Below are 23,595 nucleotides of genomic sequence, written 5' to 3' on the forward strand. Positions count from 1 at the left end.
CGCCATTTCCTACCGGGGCGGAGCCCGCAGGGCCGCACCGCCCCGTCCGTCCGCCCGCGGGCCCGGCGCCGCCAGCTTCGAACAGCGCCTGCCGCAGCCTGCCGTGCGCTCTGAGCGGGCCGCACCGCCAGCTTCGAACAGCGCCTGCAGCAGCCTGCCGTGCGCTCTGAGCGGGCCGCAGGGGCTGCAGCAGGGCTGCCGGGGGAAGGAAGTCTTAGGCCAGCCGCCGTTCTGTGGGGTGTGGTGAAATGTCATGGATGTGGGCCTTGCCCTGAAAGCCAGAAATACGGAACTAGCGCCAGCAAGGAAGAAGGCATGGGACTCTGCCTAGGAGACACCAGGAGGATGGTGGAGAACTGCTAGCGACGATGCCTGAATGATGATAATTCCGGGGGACCTGGAGGCCTTGCCGTGCTGCAGAAGGAGCCTGTTCCTGTTCCGAGCGGCGCTGTGACGGCTGGCGGCGGGAGAGCGCAGCGGGATGCGCCCGCAGCAGCGCGGAGCCAGGCAGGGCTGTCCCCGAGAGAAGGTGCTGCAGGGGCACAGGGCTGCAGTTGTGGGCACGGGCGGCACAGGAGCTCACAGCTTGTGCTGCAGGGCTGGAGCTCACACGGCTCACAAAGCATCTTTTCCAGAATTCCAGCAGAATGAAAACAAATGAAACATTCCCACTAATTGGGGCGGGTAATTTCTGCATACAGAAAAAGATAAATAATTACGCAGGATTTAGTGGAGAGAGCTTTTTAAGATTCTTCAGTATAAGCAATTTATTCAAGAGACATTCCCAGGAAATCATTGAGTATGATTAAATGGCTCCCAGTAAGATATTAGTTAACATGGCAGAGATGTTTTTATTTTGCAGTAAATTGGCTGAAGCCTAAAATTGTCGTGTTACTCCTCAGTTTTTTACGATGCATTTCTGCACTTTCTAATTAAAGTGCTCATGGCACTTGAAAGTGGTTGTTGGTTGTTTTAGAAGCCTGACATTGTCCCACGAGTAGCTGACAAATCTGGGAACTCTTTGCTTCCCTCACCCACAAAATAAACTGCAAGTCAAACAGTAAGGCACTGTAATTAAGTGCTTCAACAGGAATTGAAGCACTATGTTTTACAGATTAGACATTTTTTACTTCAACATGTATGTATTACATAAGCAGAAGGAGCACCTAAAAAGTGGGAGAGGGCAATACAAGCAGTTAGTTCAAGATTCTATGGCTTTTTGTATGTCAAAAGCTTTATAAACTAGAACAGAAAGGCCATGTTTTCACATCATTCAAGTCTGCTGCACAGACTATCAAACACTTCTATGTTCTTGTACTTTACTGAACGTTGAATGTGAAACTAAGTGAAAAGACACCAAAATGTAGCAAAAAACTATATTCTAGAACAAGTATTCTGGGCTGCATTTTCACCTTGCATACCAAGGTAGATCTAGATGCACTTCCTCAGATCTGGAAGAGGTTGAATTTTTTCATGCTAGAGTACTTTAAAGGTCTACTCATTGTTTCTCTGGAAAAAATTGAATAATATGAGAAAACAGTGAGAGACTATTTTCTTCCTTGAAATAGGCTGGAATAATTAACTGAAATGTGATTTGAACTGGACTTGTAGTTTGTATCAAACTGAAACAAAATCCTAAAAGAAAATGTCACTGTGTCGAACAGTTGAAAAAAAATACATCTCAAAGGTACACTTTAAAAATTCACAGAATCAATTAGGTTGGAAAAAACCTCTGGGATCATTGAGTCCCACCCGTGACCAAGCACCACGGTGTCATTTAGACCGTGGCACTCAGTGCTATGTCCAGTCCTTAAACGCCTCCAGGGACGGTGATTCCAGCACCTCCCTGTGCAGCCCTTTCCAATGTCTGATCGCCCTTTCCTAATGCCCAACCTGCACTTGCCCTGGTGCAGAGTAAAGCTGAGTCCTGGCACTGTTCCCTGGGAGAAGAGGCCCATCCCCACCTGGCTACAACCTCCTGCCATGGCGTTGTAAGGAGTGAATCAGATTTTTTTGGACTAGTCGAAACGAATTTCAGTGAGGGAACAGAGACTGATAGAAGTAAATTGTGCATGTGTGGAGAGATAGACTCTTATGCGGTAAGAATAGTATCTGTAAGAACGATGCTTTAGGACTGCAAACTAGCACCTGAAAGTCTCATTTACTTCTAAGATTACCCCTGGAATCTCTGCTGTAAAATCAACCTTGAACAGTTTCTGCGAAGGAAGGCTGCCTGGGTGCGTAGTGTAGCTCAGTTCCCACAAATATGTGTGTGTATTGCCAGGACCGGCAGTGCGGCAGCGCTCGTGTCCGGTGCCCTGACACGCTGTAAATGAATATACAAGTGTGTGTATTCCCAGGACCGGCAGTGCGGCAGCGCTCGTGTCCGGTGCCCTGACACGCTGTAAATAAAGCGGCGGGGGAGGAGCCGCGCTGCTGGCGGGGCGGAAGCGGCGGGGCGGGCCCGGGGCCGGGCCGTGCGGGGCCGCGGTGCCGCCGGGCCCGGAGCGGCTGTGCCGTGCCTGGGGAGCAGCGCGGAGTGCGGGAAGCTGGAGCTGGCAGCAGACAGGAGCTAGGAATCGTTCTGCTGCTGGCTCTAACTTGGCGCAGACTGAGCGGTGAAATGGTTTTCCTGTATTTTCCACAGAAATCCTCTTGCCTCTGTCTTTCAGGAAAACTAGAAGAATGTGTTTAGGTGCAAAATCTTGTCTTTATTTCTCTTCTTACAAGTGCTGTTTTAGAAAGCCAACAGCCTGTGATGTGCCTGGAAATGCAGGTTTAGAAGTCTAAGGATTCTGATTTCACTATCGGTTTCTGTTTTTGGACTTGTGCTTTTTTTCGTAATTTCTGTTCTTTACCTGCTTGCGTGCTTGCTTCTACGTGCTTGATCTGGATGGCAAGTTGGTAAGTTAGTAGTAAGCCGGAGCCACAAGGTGGAGAGTGCAATCATATTTTGGTTTGGTAGCGTCTGAGGAGAAAATTGTCTAGTTCTTGATATCTTCTAACATATCATGAGTGATGAGTTAATGACGTGGATCAGTGTTTTTCTTAAGAATCTGTATACTGCTGTCTAAGAGAATGGAGTAGGAACATCAAGCAAATATATTTTTTGTAAACTTGGAACCATCTTAAACTCTTATCTATGCATTTTCTGTAATGCTGACAAAGTAACTACAAGTAACGTTTATGTGGAGTTTAGACCTTTGCTGAAAAGGTGTGCAGATCAGTCCCTTATGATTCTGAAGCATATGACTTGCTGGATCAAACTTTTATTATATTTCTTAACATTGCCCAGCAATATCCAGCATTGACCTCTGTTAATAATGTTTTATTCAATGTGCTTGGAAAGAAGAGGGATGAATTAAATTAGATCATGACATTATACTGGTATTTTATTTTTGTATCCTCTGATGATACTTTTTAATTATATTTTCTTTGACTGATTTCTTTTACTAAAACCTTGATTAAAGCTATTGTCAAAAGTCATGTGAATCATAGTGAATTATTTTGTTTCACTTTCATGTATTTTATAACATGGGAGAAGAAAGCATAGGGAGATTGAGCCCAGCTGTTTACATCTAGAATCTGGTTTTGATTGTAGTTGGCAATGAATATATTGTTGAAGAAGTAGATCATGTTTCATTTTGGGGAGGGCTGAGTTACTTGAAAAAATTTAAAAACATCCGGGTGTCAAAAGCAGTGCAATGATAAATCACATTGCTTACAATTCTAAACTTCTGTAATAGCTGTTTTCATGTTGCTTTTCAGAAGTAGTGCCTTATCTGGTTTGAAGATCTGAGAGAGCTTTCTGTTTGTGGAAGGTTTAAAGGAAAATGGAAGAAGGTGAGACTTTACAAGGGGAAACAGAGAGGGCAAAAGTTGAACCGTGTGCTGCTCCTGGCCTGGGCCGGCAGATATCAGTCAGTGAGTTCCTCTGCCACTGCTGCTACGACATTCTGATCAATCCCACCACCCTGAACTGTGGGCACAGCTTCTGCAGGCATTGCTTGGCCTTGTGGTGGGTATCGTCCAAGAAGAATGAATGTCCTGAGTGCAGAGAAAAATGGGAAGGATTCCCCAAAGTCAACATCCTCCTCAGGTGAGTGAACTATTTTGTGAATGTCTTTTTTACATAAATGAAACCACAGAAATTTGCTGTCTGGTTTCTTGAGTTTGCTGCAGATATTCTTAGATAATTGGTAATCTGAACTGTCACAAAGAAATTTAAATCCCAAAGACTTTCAGCTTGTGCACTTGTCATGAACTGTTCAAGCACATGGAATTAAGGGATGGGTTGGTTGGTTTTGTTTTGAGGGAGGGCTTTCCCCCCTTCTACATTTTGTGGGAGATGGAGAGGCAGGATCCTCAGTCTTTCAATATCGCTGGTTGTTTTCTAATAATTCTAAGTGAGATTGGTCTTGGATAATTGTGTAGTAATTTCTGTAATAGGAACTATTTATTGGAAGAAGTGTGATCATATTGCAGAACAAAGCTAAAAAAATGTACTTGCTGTCTTGAATTACCCACAAGTTGTTTTGTTAATAATACTTTATCTGGGGTTAATAACATTACATAAATGGATGGTAGGATTGATTTATGGTAGGATTTATGTTGTCTTTTGTTTAGCATTTTTTAATAATTGAGGCTGGCACACAATAACAGTGGCACACAGAATTCTAATTTTATATAAGAAATGACTTGGGAGTTATGTGGTATTTTAGCTTTAGAAACTAAGGAAAATATTGTTTTGCAGTGATGGATAAAATTCTAAATTTACTAAGCTTTAATAACTAATTTTTTCTTGCTTTTAAAGATGATTGTCTTTAGTAAGAGGTTGGAAAACAAAAATCCAAAAATTACTCCCTTTTCTGAATACTAAGCCTCAGTGGTTACAGTATAATGACAAATATTTTTCCTATTAGGGATGTTATTGAAAAGCTATTCTCTGATGCCATTGAACAAAGAAAAGAAGATATTCAACAGAACAGTGATGTAGCTCGCAGCTTGGCAACTTTCCAAAAGCATGGGAACGGCCAGATGCCTACAGTTCCAAACACAGGAAGAATTAACCCTCGAGGAGGGTTCTTCTCAGGTGTTCTGACAGCTTTAACTTGTGTAGCAGTAAGTTTCACCTGGTTGGTTTTCCCTGGTTGGGCTGAGTCAGTAAAGTGGCCTTCAGAGCTGTCTGTCAGGAACTACAACTGCAGTGTACAGCAAATGGAAGTTAATGGGTAAAACTTCAAAATACTTTCTTAAAACCTGAATGTTCTAGTCTCCTTGAAATGGAAGATTCTATGTGTCAAGGCTCTTGTTGTGTGTTTATTTATATAATTCATGTATTTGCTTTGTAAGTAAAGGATCTTTCTTTATCTTTGTAATCTGCCTGTAGGTAGTTCTACTTGGCTATCACTGGAGTAGCAGAGAATTTGAAGATGATCATCTTGTCCACAAGCCTGTTGCTAAGTGGACTGCTGAGGAAGTGATACTCTGGCTGGAGCAGCTGGGCCCGTGGGCTTCACATTACAAAGAAAGATTTTTACTGGAGAAAGTCAATGGAAGGTGAGAGGCCTTGTGGTCAAGCACAGCTATTATGTGATTGGACTACTGACAGGTTCATTGGGGTGGCTTATTGTGAAATGACTGTACTGTGTTACCTAGATTGTGGGAATATTCTGTTGATGTGTCAGAATAAATTTCAGAAGAAGTTTTAACAATTGCTGTTGAAAACTTTTAGTAGTAGAGGGTAAGCTACTTGAAAATTTTCTAAGAACTTTTTAAAATGCTGACAATGCAGACTGAAATGATACCAAGAGTAAAATTCTACTGATGTATTATCCACCCTTACACTTTTCCTTTCTTGTGGAAATATGCATGTGCTATATGCATATGTATTCCACCCAAGAGCCACACTGAAAGCAGGCAAGAGGAAACTGGAAAAGAAGGAAATTTAAAACCCAGGCTCTGAGATGCAGTTGGTGTAGAACACTTGATATGCAGTGTGATGATGATCTTTTAAAGTCCCAAAGTTTGCCAACCCAAAGTATTCTATGATTCTTTAACCCACAAGGTGCTACCTTGTATCAGTAGCTTATTTTTCAGTGTGGAGTTGTGTATTTGTTAGTCATCCTTTTTGGTGAGTAGGCACTGTTCACCTTAATTCTTCTGCTTTCGTAGACTCCTCCTAACACTGACTGAAGAGGATTTCACCAAAGAGCCTTACAGTGTAGAGAACAGTAACCACAGGAGAGCTATTATGGCAGAACTGGAATGTGTGAAGACTTTAGGTGTTAAACCACCACAGAACCTTTGGGAATATAAGGTAAATTTTATATAAAGTGTGTCATGTCATATATATTAATTATTTTTAAAGTAATACCTTTAAAACAAGATTCTCTTAAAACTGGGAGGAGTGTTAAAGTAGTGGAATTTCCTGTGTAAAATCTGCTCAGTTTAATGACCTGTTGTATTTGAAAAACAACCCTTTTAAAAATGATTGTTACAAAATCTAAGAAGTGGCATGTCCTGTTCATTTTATTTTTTTACTGATTGAAACTTAATAATTTGATACGTTTTAGGCCGTAAATCCAGGAAAATCACTCTTTCTTCTGTATGCACTGAAGAATTCTCCAAGACTCAGTATGTTATATCTATATTTGTTTGATTATGCAGAAGCTTTCCTACCTTTCATCCACACAATTTGTCCTATGCAAGAAGACAAGTATGAAGATACTGTCACAAAACTACTTGTAAGTATTCAAAACATTAAATGTGCTACTTGCTTTAGTTATAAGCATTTTAAGACTAGCAGCATAAAAACACATGATGTAATTATTCATCATTTCATCTCTTTACACTATGGCTTTAAAAACAACAGACCTACAGAGTAAGTGGTTCTTTGATTTTATTGTATGCAATCACCAATGTTGCAACCATTACCTTTAATAGGATTGATTTTGGGCTTTTAAGACTTTAAATGTGTGAAACTGATTCTTCTGAAGTTCATATAACTATAGAAAGTGATTTCTAATCTAATGGAAATTACTGCATTACAGTATTACCTACTAGCAAGTATAATAAAGATAAATTACTGCTTTCAGTGTATAAAACCCCCAGCTTTTCAACAAAAGACTAGTGGAAATAAGCCAGTATTAAATAAGTTTAATAGAAAATTGATTAACAGTCTTTTTATCCTAATTTACAGGACCTTGAAGATCCTTCTTGGAGGCAATGGAGAGAATTCACTGTAAAGTATTTATTTTTGCCATACCAGCTGATAGCTGAATTTGCTTGGGATTGGCTAGATGTGCATTACTGGACATCAAGATTTATAATTGTAAATGCCATGTTGCTGTCTGTTCTGGAATTATTCTCCTTTTGGAGGCTGTGGTCAAGAAGAGAACTGAAGTAAGTCTTACAAAGCTTGTGAAAGAGGGTAGGAAGTACCTAGGCCTAGAAAGTAACAGCCTTACAATTTCACAGTTGCTGACTGAAATGAGTGTCTAACCCAAACCCTGAGGTTAATAACATGTGAATCTGCATTCCCACATATGCTACTGCTTGCTCTTGAATACCTTTATTTCTGTGCATGCTTCCAAGGGTTTCTTAGAGGTGGTTTTACTTATCAGATGTAGCAAATGTGGAGATGGCAACAAGCATGTTCTTAACCACTGGGAGATATTAAACCTTACCTTGAGAACTGCCTCTTATGGTGCCTGGTATTAGCTGTCAGCTGAGAACTAAATACATCAGAATGTAGCCATGATACAGTGTAGTTATTTTGGGATGAGTCCTCAGAATCATGAATAAGTTCAGTTATACTGATACTAGTTCTGATAATATGTCGGAATTTCTGTTTTCTGTTACTACCTCAGCCTTAATGCAAGCATGTTAACATTCATAGTTGGTGTGATCTTTGGAAATGGTACGGGAGAAATTCTGCTTTTGGTGTGTGCTGGTTTCTCTTTGCCAGCCGACAGAGGGCAGAAGGTGCCAGAGCAGCACAGGGAGCAGGGCACGGCCTGGGGCAGGGCTGAGCTGTGGCACTGCAGCCTGCGGGGGCTGAGTGCCCTGGCACAGTGCTTCCTCTTAAATCTGCTACTGCTGGCTTTTAGGAGAGTTTATGGTGGAGTGAAAAATGGTGTTTTTACAGGTACCCAAGTAAGGGCTAAGTAGTGCAAAGCTGTAGCACCTATTAGGATTTCTTAGAGCTGGGTAAGAACAAACCAGGAAGTTCCTCTAAGCCTTTCCCTTTCCTTTTTCACAGGACTATTCCTCACAGAATGTGGAGACATTTCTGGAAAGTCTCAACCCAGGGACTTTTTGTTGCCATTTTTTGGCCTTTTATTCCTCAGTTTGTCTGCAATTGTTTGTTTTACTGGGCCTTGTATTTTAACCCAGTTATAAACATTGATCTTGTAGTTACAGAGATAAGGCGTCTGGAGACACAAGTGCAGTGATTGGCATTGGAACTCTTGAGCTGTTTAGCTTCTAAAAATGGACATTTTAAATAAACTTCACTTTTCTTTGTTATGGATGTGGCAGTGAAAATGGTGGATTATGTTAATTTAAACATACAAAAAAGCTTTAAGATAAGTTACTCTTAAACCAGCTGATTCCAAATTGAAGGATGAAGGAAAAAGGAATTTTCCATTGGAAAAAAAAAAGCACATTCCTGTATAGCCATGTAAAACTCATACAGTCATCTCTCCCTATTTGTATCAGATAAATTTCGTCATTCTGTCCTGAGCATTCTGGTTTTTTTTCAAGCCTGCCTTAAAGTGAGTGTCTTCTGCACTGCTACAGTGATTTCTTTCTTTTTCTTTTTAAACTTAACATTTCATACCAGCAATGTGTTCCTCAACTTCAGTTTGCCAAAGGAATGCCTTTCCTGGATAGGCTTGATGTTGAAAGAACTTCATTTATTTCAGTCTTCTTTTACATGTAGCATTGTGACTGCCCTATACACAATCTCACAGTAGAGTTTGCTCCAAAATTCCTGCAGCTGAAGGCAAAGACTACTTGAATTTTCTTGTGTCTTGGAAAATGTGATAATTACCATGGAAATTTTTTATTCAGCTCAGTTAGACTTCATCAATAACTCCTTTCATTCTCTCTTCTTGAATTCTGTTGCTAATTCTTAAATTCTTAAATATCTCTTAAAAAGGATTATTTTGGAAATGTGACCTGACACTGTAATTACTTATGGCAATATAATGTGTGTATCTATGTCAGCAAATATTGACTGGAAAGTTATTTGTGTAAGCAGGATTGACATTTGTTAATGTATGTTCCTTTGACTGAATCAAAAGGTAATCAAAAGATTTTTTTCAAGAACTTTGTCCCCTTGCAGTCTGCATTGGTTTGTTGTTTTGTTTATTTCATTTGTGTCAGTAATGTGATCTAAATTTGCCTCTGAATATTTTTCACAATTAAAGATCTCTCTTGAAATCTTCACTATTCCTACAGAGAATTTGGGGTTTGATATTTTTTGATATTGTTTGGGTTTTGATTTTTTTTTTTTAATATTGAAGTACATGTCATTAGCTTTGACTTGTGCAAACCTGTTCTTTAGCCCTGCACCTCTGAATAAGTTGAGATGGGTGAACGCAGACATAAAACACTTCTGGGTCTATAAGTGTTAAAATCAGCAGATACAAAAAAGTGTATTATTCATCAGTGCAGGGTATTGATTTCTCTTCCCAAATATCTGTGAAATGACCCTACCTTTACAACCTGATGAGGTGTATACACTTCTGAGCTTCATAAACTGTTGCTGTGCAGGATCATGCACTTGTGGGAAAGCCAGTTGGTCCCAACACCTTCTACATTTTTTTCATGTTTTGTTTTGGTGATGGTTTGCATTTGCATTTTTAAGTGTGATTGAAGTTCTAAGAGTAGAATTCCTCCCTGTGCTTGCAGGGAATTCAGGGTGTACATAGAGTAAGGAGTTTGAGCCTTATCAAATAAACAGCTGTTTAGAAAACTCTACTTAAAAAGTGAATGCTAGAAAAAACCTGATTATGTGATTCGTCAATGCAGGTAGCATTACTCCAGGTGAATGAAATTCAGCACTTAAATTAGGCTTTGTAGTAGGTGTTTAATGTAGATGAGAGGGTTCTTTGTGCTGCCACTGTCACTTCACGAACTTTTCCCAGCCAGTTCAAAGTTAACAAATGCTAAGATTTGTTGGTGGAGAAGGTTGATTTGTATCTTCTAGCCAGTAGAGAAGGGGGTAAAAAGTTCACAGCAAATGATATGATCAGTCTGAAAAATCTGTGAATCTGAATATAAACAAAAATTAACATTGTCAGTTACTTCTTAAGCAGATAAATTCAGACTTCTGTTTAGTCAATAATAAATGCATGGGAGAAAGTAAATAACAGGAAAAATGTTTGGCTGTTTTGAGGTGGAGAGGCTGAGGGGGAATGAAGGAGTATCAAGAAAGGGGAAAAATAATTTCTTGTCATTACTGTGGCCAAAAAAAGTCATTTTAGATTTAAATATATACAAGAGTCATGTATCTAATACCTGCACAAAGGCTGAATCTCACCACACATAAAGTCTGGCCACAAAAGGTATTTTCTATGGTAGGGAGCTTTAGAAAAACATTTGGCAGCTTCACGGTCACATTCACATGCCATTTTTTGACATGTATCTTCTAGTGAGTCTGAAAGAAAACACAGTAAGTTTGATATTAGTCTGAAGAAATTAAAAATCCCCAGTGAATTTTTACCAAGAATTGCTCCCTCCCATTCCCTATTTGCAGTACAAATGCCTTACATTTCAAGTGCAATAGGAACTGTACTGAGCTTTGGTAAGACTGAGAACCTGTGGATCAGTCAGTAACCACTGATCTTGGCAGGTGAAAATGCAACAGCCAGATAAAGACTTAAATACTCTTCCAGTTTTTTAATAAAGGGACTCTGATAACTGATCTCTGTTTAGAAAGTGACATGGGACCCTCCCTGCCTCCCTTCTTGCTCTAGTGAAACTTAATTTCATTCACATACCCTTTATAATCTACTATAGGATATAGCATTAAAAATGGTATATGGGATGTATACATGGCATGTGAGGGTGTTCCATGTCCAGCCTAAACTGCCCACGTTTTTTTATTAAGACGTGCAGTAAAGTGTGTTTGTGTGATAAATCCATGTCTTGTCATGTTTGTTTTATAATTGTAGTGTTGTAACTTAACAGATTTCTTGGCATGAGTGTTTCTTCTTGGCATGAACATTTTCTTCTACAGCCACGTATTTTGGTTTCAGTGTGCCAACCCAGAAGTGTGTGGTTTTTTTCTCTCTGTAAACTGAAGAATCCTTGATTACATTTTGTCTGAGTGTTTACCATTTTAAAAACTTAGCTAAATCACTGCTTGAGATTTGTCCAGGAGCAGAACAAGTGTTCAGTTTTGTGAATGAAAATTCAAATTCTGCCATGAAATGGAAGTGTTCTTAATGTATATGTGCTTATGCTGCAGCTAGCTGCCCTAAGAGCTGCTCAATAGCACAGGTAGCATGAACAACATGATAGGATAAAAAATGAAAACATGGTAACTGAGAACTATTGCTTCTTCTGTTCTTCTCCTGGTATTGCTCCAGACTTTATCTTCTCCATGCTATGCCAGGGACTTGTTTTCCTGACACCACGCCTGCTATCTTGGCCAGTATTTTGAATATTGTCAGGAGCAAAATCTTTACACCCAAATAAGGGTGGACTGTAATGTGATTAATTAGTGTGAGAGAGAAGATGTTTTGTCCATCTGGAGCAGGGGAAGATATAAGCAAGTAGAGATTCTGAATGAATTTTTTACTTGGGCAAAGTAAAGATTGAATATGAAGGAGGAAAGGAAGTAATGTCCAAACTTTCATTTGTTTTCAGGTCAGGCAAATTCTAAATTGAGTATGAAATGAGAGGCTTTTGTGTTCTCTGTAACTGTTGTGTTTAAAGCATGGTAGTCAGAAACTCAGACTTGTTTTAAACAAGTTTATGTAAGGGTTTTTGCATTTCTGTAGTACAAATAATAATCAATTTTCAAGCTCATTTGCATTCTAAGTTGAAGTATAAAATTATATGCAAATTGACTGACCAAGTACCTGATTTTAAAAACAAAACAAGCAAGCAAAATCCCAAACAACACACAAACAAAAAACCAATAAAAACGTGACAACAAGAAGAAAAAAAAACCTTGTAAATACTGGGGGCTTGTGCTAAGCTACAGTTTCAATGAGTCAGTATATTAGAAAGCATTTGCAAAAACTTTGTAAGTTGTGAACAAATAATGTAAAAGAAAAGCTGCATTTTCCTGTTAGCCATTTTTTGGGGTTTTTCTTTCTTTGTGATCTCTTTGTCCTTCCCTTACCTCAGCATGGCAAGGATATTTTATAGCAGTCAAACAAAATTTATCAGGATGTGGTCAGCAATCTGTTGCAGTTTGTACACTTGTGTTATGTAAATATTTTCAAATTAATATTTGTTAATTTAACTTCCAGAAATAAACTCATCAAATATTTTATTACCTCATTGTTTGAAACTGTAACCTGTAATTATGAGTTCATTCATGAATTGCAGCTATCAGTGCAACTGATCAGGGATAAATATGCCAAAAACATGTCCCTTATAAACTTACAAATAGTGGGAAATATTTTCTGCTAAGTAGGGAAAACCTCCTTTTTAAACTGTTCCAATTTTCTTGTCTCCTGTTGGTACTTGCTCTCCAGGTGGAGACTTGCAGGGAGTAGCATAGCATGGGTTCCTCAGCAAATGTTAATGCTGGATGTAAAAAGATGGTTATGGTTGTGTTTTCTGAAAAGGTAATAGATGCTTCTAGCTCAGTTTTGTTTGCTTGTGTCAGTCAGAGGGAGGATTAAGAAAAGGGAACTACATTCAATTGATTGGTTTAGCTGTGCTTTCTGGAGGCACAGTGGCAAAAAAAGTCACAAAAGGAAGGATGGTAAACTAAGAATCTTACAGTTAATGAAGAAAATACCTTTCTAATGAGATAATTAGTAGAATTAGGAAACAACCAAACCAAACTAATAACCCAGCACCAAAAAACTCCCCAAGTGCTCACTCACCACACACAGCAGAATTGTCTTTGCATTCCCAGTGGTAACTTTCAGTCTTTGGCTGACAGCCTGCTTGTTCTGCCCTCCCATAGCAGCAGTCGTGGTGAAAGCAGCACCTGAGAGGAACAGAGATGGTGGTTTATGGTCACACACTCTGGGTGGACTCTATCAGTGGGTTACTACAGCTGTGGAACAATAAAACAGTGAGTGTACAAACATTACCTGCTCAGGAACCAAACCAGGGTAACGGCTTAATAGATCACTTGGAAAAATTTACTACTTTTTCATGTAATAAGTGAGGAGAAAAATGTTTGATATACATTGAGCTACTTGAATCTTCAGAGCATTCTCAGTTATATGTGTGTATGCTTTTCTCCTAGCCCCTTCCACAAAATGAAGCTTATTATCATCAGAAAATTTGGAAAGTTGCTCAAAATTATGGTTTCAAAATTGTTCTTGTCATAATTGGCACAAAGAATTTTTAAGCTTCCTATGACATTGTGAAACTGAACAGTACAGGTAAGAATTAATGGCATTTTAATGCTTAAAAAAGGCATTAAAATATACTGGTGTGGTGTCTCTGGTGTGGAGTCACTGCAAGCCCAGAAAAGCAAGGAGAGGTGGCAACAAGGACCTGAAATTATGCAGCTTGTAAGTTTTTGCTGCAAACTAATTACATCCTTTCTTTTTGACTTGCTGGAAGAACCAGGTGTATCCACAAAGTATTCATTCATTCATTCATTCATTCATTCATTCATTCATTCATTCATTCATTCATTCATTCATTCAGTTTCCTCCTGGCACACGAAAACCATCAGATTACAGTAGGTAGATGGTGTTTAGGTTGCCTGAGAAACTTGTCTGCAACAGGAAAAGTTAACGCTGTGAGCTCTCACTTTGCAATTACTGTTTTTCCTGTGCTTATTAAGTAATTACTTGGTCATTCCCCACAAATCATTGTGTAAAGATCTTGTGGTACATAACAGTTGAACAACACAGCTCAGTAACTCCTTTTCATGCATAGAAATTTTTAAAAACCCCAAACCATGCAACAACAAAACCAAACGAAAACAAAACCCCAAATCATCTTCTTGTCAGTTAATGTTCAATTATAAATTACAATGATGATAGTCAGTATGCTGTGATTTAGTACTAAATGGAAAGGTTTGGGTTTTAGAATTCTTTTTCAGCACGTTGAATAATTCTTATATATTATTTTGAATACTAATAACATGGAAGATAGTAAAATCAAAAGATTTTTACTGCCTTTGTTTTTTAATTTTTACTTTAGATAGCTTCAATGTTTGAACTTTAAAGCTTCTCCCACAAAACTTTAGTTATTTAGCTCTTTGCTGAAATGCAACAGCAAAGACAGTTATACTGTGAATCCTGTACTAATGCAATGAGAATTTGAATTAAAGGGAAGATTGTATAGATCTATATCAACACAATTTGAATGCCTCAGAGTTTCTTAGCAATCTGAGCTGTATTTAAACTCAGTTCCCTCTCTCAAATAGGCCTAATTTATATTTTAGTCCTTTTGCTTGTCATCTGCATTCAGCACTTAATTATTCAGCTGAACAGTTGCTCTCACCAGTCTACTCTGTCCTTGGGCCATCCTTTTCCTCCCAGGCCGCAGTAGCATCCGTAGCGCATGTAGGCAAAGGGAGAGCGCCCTGTGGTGCATCTGATGGCTCCAGCCAGCTCCAGAATTCCTCTGCGGTTTCTCAAATGGCCTTCCCCAAAAGTGCCCTTATAAACTGTGGAAGAAAAACTATTATTGAATCCAACACGCAAATATAAAATAGTTGGGATTGTTTGGGTTTTTTAAAGCATTGATAATAAATTAGAGTACTTGAAAATAATCCAGTTTTATTTTTGACACTTTGGGGCCATGCTGCCTGACCCAGTCCCTTTGTCCCCAGCCCACAGTGAGCAGAATACTGAACCCTGAGAAGAGCTGCAGTGGTTTCCTCCCATGGAGGCAGTGCACAATGGCAGAGCAGTCATTTCCAGCCTTGCAGCTGGTGAGGGCCAGCGTGTGTTCTGTGGCCCAGGCCCGCCCAGTTGCTAAGATTAGCTGCCTCAGGGTTGCAGTGTTTTCTCTTTAGCTTAACGTGTAATTTTGCCCATATTATTTTGTAGAATGTAGTGCTTTATGTTGGAAGAAAAAGGTCCTTTATGATAGGGTTTTTGTTTTCCTGATTTTTAGACAAAGCAGCCAAAGAACTGGTGGGGATGGTGTGGTGGATCTAAGGCGGGGAAATGGATGGGTGCTTGGAGTTTTTTCCAGGGAAATTAGAAAGGTGGGGTTTGGTTATTTTCCTGTTTATTTTTGTTTGGGGTTGTTGTTGTTGAAGTGATTCTCACTATTATTTCTCCAGAACAAAATTTACTTTAGGAACTATATTTTAATCATCCCATATCAGTACTAAAGCAAGAGGTCCCAAGCAGCAGAAAACTGTTGAGACTCTGGGTTTTTAAGGGGTTCATGTCATGCTTAGAGATTGAACTAACACACTGAAGACCCCAATGGTAATGGGCAGCCTCTCCTTCAGTGCAGGCTCCAAGCTATTCACAGCAAATTTTAGAAAGTTGAATGACTACAAAACAAACTTGTTTTAGAAGGCTTCTGATTAGAGTTTTTTAATTAAACTAATTACTTATTTTGGTATGAGGAGAACAGTTTATAAACCTAAACTCCAGTACTGGTTACAGATTCCAAAAGGCATTAAGTTTTAATAACTGACAATACCTGTGATGGAGACAGCAGAAAAAAAAATAGTTAGACTTCATTGTTGAAGGCTTTGATGGTTACTTTCCTACAAAATAACTATATGATTATGCAGTTTTTATATAATCTAAGTAAGCACATAATCTATTATAATAGCATAATAGAGTAACCTTTTGTAATAGATTATATCATAATAGATTATATGATTAACTCTAATCAGTTAATGGAAAATCTGACAGAAAAAATACCGGTCCCAGCACAGTTGAGTAACTTGAAACGTGTGGGATGCTGGTGACCTCTGGCACTTGTAATGTCATGAAACAGTGGAATTTAAACACCTCATGAAATCACCTCAGTAAGAAATTCAATTGGTTTGTGAGTGAGAATGGTAAAAAAAACACTTTAGGAAGAATCCTGAGGCAGCATCACTTTCCTGACTGGTGAGCACTCCCAGATCTTGTCTCTCCTGCTTTTTGAGCATGTGATTTAGGGGCAGAAGTGTTGAAACAAGGGTGTTTAAACTTGCACATACAGCTTTGGCCATTGATTAAAAGCAATCATATCCTGAGGAGTTAAGAAAAGCTTCCTTGCTATGTAGTCGATTGCAGTTTCAGTTCAAAACTGCTGAGTTGGCCCTAAATTTCCTTGCTGAGACAGTGAACAGTGTCTGTTGTGCATGGCTTCTGTTGCAGAACATTGCCTGTATGTTTAGTGTGACATTTTGGTTCTGGGTAGCAGAAGCATCCATTTGGTTATAAACAGATTCATGTTATGATAGCATTGAGAGTGTTATCTGCATTGTCAGTACAAGTTCAGTAAATTCTGAGCTGAAAACCCTCTAATCAGGCTGCAGCATTACAATGACAACTGGTTATGCTCTTAGTGTCAGTAATGGTTACTCTTGTAGACAGCCAGTAATGTCTGGAGGAACCATGGTTAATGGCAAAGCTGTGTTTGCTCTGCATGACCTTGGGGATTCTGAAAAAAGTGAAGAATTTTTACATTGTGTCTCAGTTCCTGGTAACTAGGAAGGATGGTGTAGGAGAGATACAAGTCGGGAAGAAGAAAGCAAGAATTTCCAAATCATATTCCTGGTTTCATCTGAGAATTGTTTGCTAACTTGGGACAATTCCTAGTCCCATGATTTAAATCCATGACAAGTAGAAGTGATGAACTCTCTGATGAACTCTCTGACCTCAGGAACTCAAGTATAATATGCCACGTGTCTTAAAGAAAACAACATAAACTTTTTGTCCTTGTAATATATTTGTGTTACAGCATCTCTCTCATCCAGTTGTAAATCAGCATGGCATAGATACTCTGAATATGATACTCTGTCACAACAGCTTTATGAGCTGAGTTAATAAAAGCAATGAAATACCATCTGAGAATGCACAGAGCTATGGAAACAATCAGAGTATCAATATGATGATAGTATATGCTGTTTTGTGGGTTTAGAAAGAATTTTTAAGCTGTTCTTTTAAAGACTGAGGGTACAGAAACTTTTTTTTATGGTAAATATGTGTAAAATGTCCTTTAGGGATATCTCTATACAGTCATAAGGCTCCAGTAGTTCAGAACTTGAAACTTGGGAATAAGCAGACTTTCTGATGCATTTCCAAAATCTTACAAAAAATAACTGTATGCCTTACAGAAACCTTAGTTTTTGCTTAGCTTTTTACCTCTTGTTTTATAAGTCATCAGGAATGGCCTTTTTCACCTCATTTTATTGCCCAGACAACTTATGTGCTATCTCCACAAACTCTGGTCACATGTAAATTTTCTGAAAGGTTAAATTTGCCTGTTTTGATACTTTGGACCAGTTGGGAAACAGGTAAATTGCATTTCCCGTGCTCCTCACTGCCCACGGAGTGGGTGACTGAGGTGCCTGACTCAGAGCAATCGGAGCGCAGCCAGGCTCTCTGTAATGAGCACTCCAAGCTGGCAGAAACTGTGATTTCATTGCTTTCCTTACTGGTCTTCTGAGGTTTGTCCCATGCAAAGGATGAAGTCTGGAGGATGATCAAAATGCAGAAGGAATCAAAGGGCATTATAAGGTCAGGAAGTAGAACTGGGGCAGGGAGCTTGGGGGGCCCTAAGTTGGCCCCATTATGCAAGCACCTTACCTTATGGGCTTTAATCACAGGACTGCCTTTCCCCAGACCCTGCTCCATTCTGTGCCTGGAATCTGTTGTAGGAATTAATTGAGGCTCTTTTCTTTAGGATCCTGCTATTTGCAAGATTTGCAAACTGTGTAGGAATGTATAAAAAAAACTGCAAGAGAATCTTTTACTTAAGGCAGCTGATTGCTATTCTGGAAGATAGGATTTTATCCTTGCAGCTGTCACAAAGGTTCAGCATGAGGTTAATTTAATCACTTTAAAACAATGCCTATTGATGTTTACAAATAGTAGGCTCCCAGCCTGCTGAATATGCTGGGATTGGAGTACCAAGCTACCACAGCACTCAGTAGAACTAGAAGGCTTTGAGTAGTTGGAGTTCTGCATAATTTTATGTAGTTGTAAGTTAAATTGGGTTCTACCATGTCACCATGGGAACCTAAAATTAGAGGATGCTTTTTTGTGTCAGCCCACATACATATCTGAAAAAGAGGGGTGATAATAGAGTTTCAGAGAAACTAGTACAATCAGATACTGTACTAATGAATACCTCAGAAAACCTAAGAGGAAATGGACTGTGAATTGTTACAACCAGTCTTTAACACTGATTAATAAATAGGATGTAGGAGACAAAAAAAATAATTAAATATTTGCAAAGTGACTAATTGGCTGTGTGAAGGTGTGAGGCAGGGGTCCTTTAATTACATTCTCACATCATAACTTATTCATGAAGACTGATTCATTTTTCAGAATAACCCAATTAGGGTTTTGTAGGCGATCTCAGTCCTAGCAATTCTTGCTTCTCAACTGCTTAGTAACTCTGCTCCGTGACAGCTCACTCCAATACCCAGAGAAGAGCGGGGTAAAGCTCCCGGCTTTATAGGAAGCTTGGTATTGCACGTGCAAGCTGCACACTGATTTCAAACACGGAACTTCGTTAGCGGAGTTGAACACCACTGATGAACTTCACAGAAGTGCTGTGCGCCCCTGCAGCCCCGCTGCCCTGTGCAGGCGGGTCCGAGCACGGGCCGGGCTGTCGGGGCAGCTCCAGCCGCCGCTGGCAGCGCAAATCGGGGTTCCCTTGAGCGAGTCCCACCCAGCTGTGCCCGAGCGCTGGCCACCTGTCACAGGGGCTGCTCTCCGTGGCAACACAGGCACCTCCCGTCAGCGTTTCTTCTAACGCTCCTTTCTCTGTCCCTCTTCCCACCTGCCAAGCCCCATCCGGCCGGGTCCGGACGAGGCGCTCCCCGCCGGGAAGGACCGTGTGGTGCCGAGCCCCGCGGGGCCCGGCTCTACTCACCGGCCGCCGGCAGCAGCAGCAGCAGCAGCAGGAGCGGGGGCAGCGGCGCCATGGGCAGCGACGGGCGGGGGCGCGGGTCCGGCAGCGCCGCTGTGCTCGGCAGCGCAGTGTGTAGGTGTGAGCCGCAGCCCGGCGTGCCGGCTATAAAAGGCTGCTTTCTGCCCCGAGCCGGGTCCCCCGGAGCCCAAGTCCAAGCTGCGCTGTCCATCTGGCCAGAAGGGAGGAGCTGCCGCTGGAGGAGCCGGCGGGAGCTGCGAGCTGTCACTCGGGCAGCGGAGCGCAGCGCGGGCACAGGGGTCACACCCCGCGGCTCTGGTGGGGCCGCCTCTCCGCTCCTCCACACCTTCCTGCTCTGGCAGCTGGATTTTCCTTTTGAATTACAGCAGTTCTAGGTAGTTTAATCCAGATCTAGAAGAGGAAAGCAGGAACTGTGTTGTAAGTTAGTCTGGTGGTTAATTATAACCAGTGCTGAAGACGTGCTCTATCTGGAGTCTGCATCAGCCAGACTTCATCTACTGATTGCTCCTTTCCTTGGATGACTAAAGGACAACCAACTCCTAAACCGGTTACGGATATTTGTAGCTTGATAAAAACTTGTTAATTGTACCTCAAACAAAATAAACTCTAAAAGTGAGTAATTTTTTTGTACATTGTATATTTGTATATTTTCCCATTCCCTTTCCAACTCTTGTATTATTTTGTAAAACATACATTACAATCAGTTTCATTGCTTCTCTCAACACACAGACAATATGACTTGCTTTTATGTGATTTTTTTCTGTATTCATACTTTCCAAGTGTTTCTTCAGACCTTTTATTATTGCACTGAAACCAGTGCATTTCCTGTCAGTTGTTCAAGCAATCAGGAGCCCTGAAATATAGAGTATTGATTATGTGAGCATGTGTTTTGTCTTGTGGTGCTCATACTTTTTCTTTTTTTTTTTTGGCATTATTATATTCCAGGATATTACCCCCATAGGATCCCATTGAGGCCTACACTGCTAGGATATGGAAAGAGAAATAAAACTAGTTCTATTTATGGAGTTTACAAAGAATTTTTTATTTGTCATGTCATCTTACTCTTGGAGAGAAGCTGGTAGTTTGGTGAGGGGTTTTTGTGAATGGTATTCTCATCAAAGAAATAAAATCATTTTTTCATGCACATACTGAGGAATTTTTGCATTAAAATGCTTTGATTTCTGTGTTATAATATTTGTCTTTATTCAGGAGAGGTGGAAAATCATGTGATATGATTCCAGGAGACAACAAACATGCACAGACAGATCAGATTTGTTTTTGTTATGCTCTCATTAATCCAAGCTCTCTGAAATGTTTGTGTTGGCACTGAAGTGAGGGGAGCATGGGACAAACGTGGAACATTGATTGGAGGCAGGATATTGATATGCCATTGTACACCTGGTGGGCCTTTGTGCAACTCCCTGCAGAACACCAGGCAAGGTGTGGCAGCTCAGCCAGGGCTGTGCACGGCGCTTTGCAAGGCACAGGGTGCCTGTGGGAGCTCCACATGGCAGAGATAAGCAGGGTTCCCACCAGAGTGCCGGTGTTCTGCAGAGAGGGGAAGGTGGAGGCTTCCTGTGAAGCCCTGATGCCTGCAGGATCAAGCAGCTGCAGGTGAGGCGTGCTGGGACAATGCTGCCAGCCTGTCCCTCTCCTTCCACCCCTGTGTGTGGCTCTGGCCAGCATGGGGAGCACAACTGCCACTGTGTGCCCCAGCACAGCTGGAGTGGAACACGAGTGCAGTGGCTTGTGTGGCAACCAGAAAGGCTGCTCACGACCCTTAGACGTGTTGGCAGAAAACTCATCTGTTGGGGATTATTTTTTTTTACATTTTTTAAAGATTTTGTTGCTATTGCCATCAACTGGGTCAGGACAATTTTCCTATTACTCATGGAGTCACATCGCTAATTACTGTTACTCTGGTCTCGCACTGTCACTTATACTTCATTTGTTTACCGACTCTTCCGGTCAATAAGTCACACCTATTAGAACACTTTAATGGTGTCCGAGAGCTGCTTAATGAAACTTCCACTTGAACACTATCCCATTCAGCATGCCATTGCATATGACAATGAAAACAGTATCCAAGGGAGCAAGATGAATTACATTTCATGTTGTTCTTCAGGATGCTGACTGATGCAATGTGTTAGCGCTGCTGATATGTTTTTCTCTGAAGAAAGGAAAGTAACCTTATAACCACTGAAAAATCAAATAAGACTGAAATGCTCAGACTACAGCTGCTTCTATCAGAAAGTACACAAAGATGTGTGGGGAGAGAAACTGTATATAGTGATGAAATAAGGAATGCAAGTCATGAGTTCTGATTCCTGTGAGTATAGTAAAAGTTCAAAGGAGAACATCCAGTGAAACTGGTGAGAGGGGAGGAAATCTGATAGAAGGAAATACTTTTATTGAGGCAGAGCTAGATTGTCCAGTTAATTGCCAGGCATATGGCTAAGAAAATATGGATTAAAATAATGGAGTCATGTTTTTAAAATTAGATTTGGTTCAGTTTAAATTTCTTAATTAAAAACTTACGTAGCAGTGTAGACCTGTCATATTTCTTTTTGTAGTGTTTCTTTTCTTCTATTTGAAGCAATTGGAAACTGGCCTAAGTCCTATGAGACAAATGGCATTTTCCTTCTTTCTGATGAATTCTTTCTGTCTGTCATCTGGAGCTGTGCAGGGGCGGAGAGAAGCATTTGCTTTTCAAATGTACTTTCTCAAAAAAGGCTGCATGTGCCTTATGATTGCTTTAATTGTATTTAAATCTGAGAAATAGATTAATGTAATTTAGACACATGGCTGTACTGAGGAACATTCTCACAGCATAACACTGTTATTGGAAATCTGTTAAATGAGTTCTAAAAGCCTCATTTCTCAGGGTCCGGGATTATGTACATGCAGGAAAATGGCAGAGTATAATAACCCAAAATGTTAAAATGTTTATGGAAAGTGCTAGAATGGTCTAAAATATGGTTAATCCAAGTGCAAGTTATCTACTACCCTGTGATCAGGTGAAGGTAGTGATCTTAAGTGTAACAGTAGATTTACTGCTGACTTAACAGCTGAAAAGCTGTATTTTTGTAGTAAAAATAGCTCCATTAAAATTTTTATTTAGTAACAGCAGTTATTTTTCCTGAGAAATGAAAAGGCATGGCACCTACCTCGGTCAAATTTACAAATACTCTGCATTTAGCTTGTTGTGAACCAATGTAGTGTTGCTGCTGATGAGTACAGAAGTATTAGGGTCTGTAGATGTCTAAGCAAAGTCCTAAAAAATGCCTACAGCATTAAGCATGTGGCATTTAAGCCATAGGGCATACCTGCTGCCTCACTGAATTAATGAACTAATAGAGTGGTGAAAGAAATTATTTTCTCATTGTCAGACATGGGAATGGAGGCAGGATGATTTACTTATTCTTTATTATGGTTGTAGCAGAGCTGGAAAACAGGAATTTGATGTTTTGCATCCCAGATTAAGTTCCAGATTGGGTTCTTTGTGGCACTGTCTCCTGGAGGAAAATAAGGAAAGAAGCATGTGCCTTACTGTGAGGGTATCAGAATAATTGGAACTGAAGAGTTGTTTCCCAGCAGTTAAGTCAAATGACTGTGTTTACTTATTGCTATGCTTGGTAAACATCTCTGAGTTATCCCACATCTTCTTAAACATTGGATTGGGACACAGGTTTTTCCTGGAATATATCCTTTACAAGTGTATGTTCCTTCAGATACTGAACGTCCCTGTAGTACACAACTTCTTTATCATTGTTGTCTTCATAAAAATACCAAACCAAACAGCCTTAATTATCTGAGTGTTTGGAAACATTCAGTGCCTTTGTTCCCATTTTGGCTGGGTTTCCTCACTTTCATGTCCTTCCATCTTCTCTTAGTTCCTTTTCACAACCAATGCTTCCTGTTTACCAGTGTTTTCTTCAGCTCATGTTGTTGGAGATGTTGTCCCAAAGTGTACAAGAGTTATAAAGCCAAGTTTGGAGAAACAAGCTCCATGTGGAAGATAAGAAAACATTCTGCTACGCTGATTTAGAGTATTTTGCAATGTACATGTATTATCTCAAATGCAGTTCCAGCATACGCCACAAAATCTAGCTTTAAAACTCTACCAGCCTATAGCATAACTTGTAATGTCTCTGGTGATAGTAAGTCTCTGAGTAGCACAATATGTCCCAAGAGAGTTTTGGGGGTCATGTCTGTAGCATTGTCCTTTCCTGCCCTTTAGGAACAATGTTACTCTGTCCATGCTGCAAAAACACCATGTAGTGTGTCACTGCCCATAACAGACAGTTGTGTGCTGGAAAGGTTGTTATTACAGAAATGTTCTTGAAACTGCTGTAA

At 40.2% G+C, this 23,595-nt stretch overlaps 2 protein-coding genes across 8 annotated transcripts in view; one reads left to right on the plus strand and one right to left on the minus strand.

Annotated features, from left to right (window-relative positions):
• The first annotated feature begins 62 nt into the window (after positions 1 to 62).
• BFAR (bifunctional apoptosis regulator) lies at positions 63 to 9,450 on the plus strand. Of its 4 annotated transcripts, none has more exons than XM_039732256.1 (8): positions 63 to 529; positions 3,769 to 4,099; positions 4,923 to 5,121; positions 5,390 to 5,559; positions 6,175 to 6,319; positions 6,576 to 6,746; positions 7,202 to 7,404; positions 8,264 to 9,450. In XM_039732256.1, the coding sequence occupies exons 2-8, from the start codon at positions 3,834 to 3,836 to the stop codon at positions 8,454 to 8,456; spliced, it is 1,347 nt and encodes a 448-aa protein (XP_039588190.1). In that variant the 5' UTR covers positions 63 to 529; positions 3,769 to 3,833; the 3' UTR covers positions 8,457 to 9,450. The 4 variants fall into 4 exon arrangements, with proteins under 4 accessions (XP_039588190.1, XP_039588189.1, XP_039588188.1 ...); XM_039732255.1 differs by lacking the exon at positions 63 to 529 and adding an exon at positions 2,442 to 2,904; XM_039732254.1 differs by lacking the exon at positions 63 to 529 and adding an exon at positions 2,442 to 2,695.
• LOC120513142 (phospholipase A2-like) overlaps positions 8,752 to 23,595 on the minus strand; it is a 30,342-nt gene continuing 15,498 nt past the window's right edge. For 3 of the 4 annotated variants that reach the window (XM_039732261.1, XM_039732258.1, XM_039732259.1), the window contains exons 4-8: positions 19,222 to 19,629; positions 14,662 to 14,827; positions 13,077 to 13,183; positions 10,528 to 10,666; positions 8,752 to 10,280 (exon numbers count right to left, since the gene is read on the minus strand). In XM_039732261.1, coding sequence (XP_039588195.1) covers positions 10,259 to 10,280; positions 10,528 to 10,666; positions 13,077 to 13,183; positions 14,662 to 14,827; positions 19,222 to 19,429 — 642 coding nt within the window. In that variant the 5' untranslated portion in view covers positions 19,430 to 19,629 and the 3' untranslated portion in view covers positions 8,752 to 10,258. Of the gene's footprint in view, positions 10,667 to 13,076; positions 13,184 to 14,661; positions 14,828 to 19,221; positions 19,630 to 23,595 lie in introns of all 4 variants that reach the window. The other variant, XM_039732262.1, reaches the window with a different exon arrangement.

This window comes from Passer montanus, unplaced genomic scaffold (assembly GCF_014805655.1).
Source record: "Passer montanus isolate IOZ18808 unplaced genomic scaffold, ASM1480565v1 scaffold8, whole genome shotgun sequence".
Lineage (NCBI taxonomy): Eukaryota > Metazoa > Chordata > Aves > Passeriformes > Passeridae > Passer > Passer montanus.

What these genes read in the sequence shown, in the direction of transcription:
- BFAR (XM_039732256.1), top strand. Translation starts at nt 3,834, where the DNA reads ATGGAAGAAGGTGAGACTTTACAAGGGGAAACAGAGAGGGCAAAAGTT. An exon ending in AAAGTCAACATCCTCCTCAG is followed by an intron (nt 4,100 to 4,922) that starts GTGAGTGAACTA and finishes TTTTCCTATTAG; the next exon opens with GGATGTTATTGAAAAGCTAT. An exon ending in CAGCTTTAACTTGTGTAGCA is followed by an intron (nt 5,122 to 5,389) that starts GTAAGTTTCACC and finishes ATCTGCCTGTAG; the next exon opens with GTAGTTCTACTTGGCTATCA.